Here is a 4,434-nt window from a genome sequence, read left to right as displayed (position 1 = left end):
GGCAAAGCTCTAGGAGTGGCAGAAGACACTGTAAACTTAGGAAACAGAACTTTTCTGCTAGAATAGAAGACTATTACCAAACTAGAGGAAGAAAATAATCTCAATGGTTCAAAGGTAAATAGATGACAGAATAGTAAATCTGTTACAAATGTAGTCTTAGAAAAAGAAAGAAAGCAAAACATTTTTTATTTGCCTTCTTTCATAATGTCTACTAAGTAAACTCAATTTTAGTCCACCTCTCTTAGCATTAACAAAAAGGAAAATCTTGTAACAACAATAGTAATTTGAGGGTTTGATTTCCCACTTAAATTATACTAATGACAGATTGTTTAAGTATGCATTAATAACACTATCACTAACCTAGAGAATCGTGCAACTACATAACATAAGTTAATATGAAGGAAAAATATGCCAAAAAATGTTAAGGAGGGATTATTTGTTCAATATATATAAAATGCAATACTAGTCCATCTATGTGGGTGTAGTGAACATAACATGATAAAATGTTTCAGGCAAATCAGACATCTGTAACAGTTTTTATCTTCCTGGGATTTTCTCACTACCCTAAAGTTGAGGTCGTCATATTTATGCTGTGTCTGCTGATGTACCTATTCACCTTGCTGGGCAACATAATTCTGATCTCCACCACCATCCTGGATTCCCACCTGCACACCCCCATGTACTTCTTCCTCAGTAACCTCTCCTTTCTGGACATCTGGTACACCTCTTCTGCTTTTGCTCCAATGCTGGCAAACTTTGTTTCACAGAAAAACACCATCTCATTCTCAGGATGTGCTTCTCAGATGTACTTCTCTCTTTCCATGGGCTCCACCGAGTGTGTACTTCTCTCCATGATGGCCTATGACCGGTATGTAGCCATCTTCAATCCCCTGAGATACCCTATCATCATGAACAGGAGGGTCTGTGTGCAGATTGCTGCTGGCTCCTGGGTAACAGGCTGCCTCACTGCCCTGGTGGAGACGGTGGCTGTGTTGCAGTTGTCTTTCTGTGGAAACAGTATCATCAATCATTTCACATGTGAAATTCTGGCTATCCTGAGACTGGCTTGTGTAGACACTTCCACGGTGCAGTTAATCATGCTAGTGATCAGCATACTTCTTCTCCCCATGCCATTGCTACTCATTTGTACCTCGTATGTTTTTATCCTCTCCAGCATCCAGAAAGTCCGTTCAGAAGATGGTCAAAGCAAAGCCTTTTCTACATGTGCAGCCCACCTGACTGTGGTGGTTTTGTTCTATGGGACAGCTGTCTCCATGTACCTGAAGCCCTCAGAAGTGAATTCACAGGAAATAGATAAATTTATAGCCTTGATATATGCTGGATTAACCCCCACGTTGAATCCTATCATCTATAGTTTACGGAACAAAGAGGTAAAAGTGGCTGTGAAAAAATTGCTGGTTAAAAGTCCTTTCAGGATTGTCTTAATTTCCACCCTCAACTAGTGTTGGAATATGCACGCTCACCTAGACATAGCCAGCATTATCGGGAAAACTGCATAATAGTAATACAAACCAAAGCTCCAGAAAATGCTCATTTTCAATGGGAGCTCAGCCATGTTCTCTATCCTCAAGGCTTTCTGTATTAAAGAATCATTTACAAAGAATTCTGTTTCTAGGAAAATAGTTAAAGTTAAATTCGACAATTGCTCATTGTTTCATATTTGACTTACCATAAGAGCTTAGAGAATAATATTGCCATTCCAGGAAAATAACTAATCTAAGAAGAATGTAGATTTTGGAGCCCAGCAAATTTTGAAATAATTTCTTCTTAATGATATGCAACTGTCTTTGAATTTAGAAAATATATATTTTTAAATTAATCAAATATATATATATATATATTTTGTAAAACCAAAAATACCATCAATTAAGAATTTCTCATAGTTTCCAGAATGCTAAAGTGTGGAAAAAAAATATGATTTTAGGGAGATGAGAAATACTTTGTTTATTTGGGATGTGTATGTGGTAGATGAGCAAATAACTGTACATGCATAAAATTGTCATAAGTGTTTGTACCATTGTAATCCTCTGTATGAGGTGCAGTAGAGATGTGACATCCTGGAGACATTAAAGTATCTGTGGGTATACGCTCACAGTGCTCTCATACTTTACCTCATTGTCTTGGTGAATTTATCAACACTCCCATCCCAAATGTTATTATTTTTCTCAAAGCATGCTAAATACTTCAGCAATTAAAGTTGTGGAGGTAAATATCCCTATCCTATAGTGACTACACTGCAGAAGAAATGACCTATTAACATAAACATTGTAGGAAAAATCATGAATATATTCAATATAAGCATGCAAAATTATATAAATAATTTTTTTTATTTTAAAATATAAAAGAAGGAAAACACATTAACAGACGGACATCCATTCACAAAATAGCATAAGAACAATACAAACAAAGCAGAGTTACAGGGCCAGGAATATAGCTCAGTGGCACAAGCACAAGGTCCTGAGTTGGATTCCCAGTACCAAAAGAAAACAAAAACAAAACCAGAGTTACAGACAAAGTTGTAGGAAATTAGCCATGGTTGTTGCATTATGTATTGATATCTTGGAAGTGGTTTCTCAGAAAAACAAATAGAGATATACAAGATTGATCAAACAAGTAATCATTAACTTTCCTTTCTGTAGAGAAATAGAAGACAGTAGTACAACTATGTTAGCTATCCTGCACATACATACTTACATAATTTCCCCTTCTTTCCCTTCTCTTTTCCCACATCCCAGTTGCCCTTTACTTTTGAGCATTTTCTTTTCATTTCAAAATGTCTATCATACCTCCTAGTTTTTATTCACTCTTTCAGGTTGTACACTAGTGAGACAATATGATGCTTACACATGCAGGTCTGATTTATTTCACTTATGAGCATGGTCTCTAGTTGTGATCATTTACCTATAAAAGCCTTGAGTTTATCTTTCCTTACACCTGAGTAATATTTCATTATATAAAAGTACCACAATTTTTTTATCCAATCATCAATGGGTGGACATTTGGTTTGCTTCCACAATTTAGTAAGTACAAATTGCACTGCTATGAACATGGGTGCACATATATCTCTGTGCTATAATGTTTTCAGATCTTCTGGGAAAATACCCAGAAGGGGAGTAGCTGGGTTGAATGGGACCTCTAGACCTAGTTTGCTAAGGAATCTCTAAACTGATTTCCACAGTAGTTTCACCAGTCTGCACTCCCGCCAGCAGTGGAGAAGAGTTCCTATTTCTCCACAGCCTCACCAGCATTTGTTATTGGTTAATTTCTTGATGACAGGCATTCTTACTGGGGTGAGATGAAATCTCAGTGTTGTTTTAATTTGCATTCCTCGAATGACTAATCATGCTGAACATTTTCTCATATATTTATTTGTGATTTTATTTCTTTATCTGAGAAGTGTGTATTCATTTCAGCTGTCCATTTTTGGATTGGGTCTTTGAATTTGGGGGGGCTGACATTTTTTAATTCTTTAAATGTTCTAGATAGAAGTCCTTTGTCTGATCGGCAGTTGGCTAAAAATTTTTTCCAATTTGTGGGTTTTCTTTTTACTCTGCTGTTGATTTCTTTAGATTTGCAGAAACTTATCAGTAAGATGAGATCTAAGTTGTTAATTCTCTGAAGTATTTCATGGGCAGTTTGGTTTTTGTTCAAGTACTCTCTGCCTAACCCTATGTTTTCAAGGTTTTTACCTACATTCTTTTCCAGTAGATTTAGTGTTTCTGTTTTAATATTGACTTGAGTTTGGTGCATGGTGATTGACTTGGGTCCATTTTCACTCTTTGGCAGGTGGCAGGCCAATTTTTCCAGCGTCATTTATTAAAGAGGCTATCATTCTTCCAGTAAGTTTGTTTGGCCCCTTTATCAAAGATTTGGTGGCTGAGTGTGTTTTTGGTTATGTCTGTGTCTTCCAGTCTGTTCCACTGATCCTCCAGTCTATTTTTTAACCAGGACCATGTTAATTTTACTACAGTGGCTTTGCAGTAGAATTTCAGGTCAGGGATTGTGATTCCACCTGACTTGTCCTTGTTGCCCAGGATTGCTTTTGCTATTCTGGGTCACTTCTGGCTCCAGGTGAAATTAAGCAATGTTTTTGCTAGATCTGTGAGGTATGCTAATGGTAGTTGAATGGGAATTGCATTGAATCTGTACAACAATTTTGGGAGTATGGCCATTTTCACAATATTAGTTCTTCCTGTCCATGAGCAAGGAATATTTTTCCATTTATTGAAATCCTCTTCAATCTCTTTTTCCAGAGTACAGCAGTTTTCACTGAATAGATCATTTACTTCTTTTGTTAGATTGATTCCTAAATATTTCAATTTCTTAGATGCTATTGTGAAAGATATGGTTTCCTTAATTTGTCTCTGAGTTTGTTTGTTGTTTGTACACAGGAATACTATTGATTTTTGGGTG

At 36.4% G+C, this 4,434-nt stretch overlaps 1 protein-coding gene across 1 annotated transcript; it reads left to right on the top strand.

The window, feature by feature from the left end:
- The first annotated feature begins 503 nt into the window (after positions 1-503).
- LOC102006916 (olfactory receptor 13F1) lies at positions 504-1,463 on the top strand. The gene has a single exon (XM_005382939.1). The coding sequence runs from the start codon at positions 504-506 to the stop codon at positions 1,461-1,463; it is 960 nt and encodes a 319-aa protein (XP_005382996.1).
- The last annotated feature ends 2,971 nt before the right edge of the window (positions 1,464-4,434 follow it).

This window comes from Chinchilla lanigera, unplaced genomic scaffold (genome assembly GCF_000276665.1).
Source record: "Chinchilla lanigera isolate Chin_1 unplaced genomic scaffold, ChiLan1.0 scaffold00018, whole genome shotgun sequence".
Lineage (NCBI taxonomy): Eukaryota > Metazoa > Chordata > Mammalia > Rodentia > Chinchillidae > Chinchilla > Chinchilla lanigera.
The sequence above is the reverse complement of the archived record's forward strand: the minus strand, read 5'-3'. Positions and strand labels throughout refer to the sequence as shown.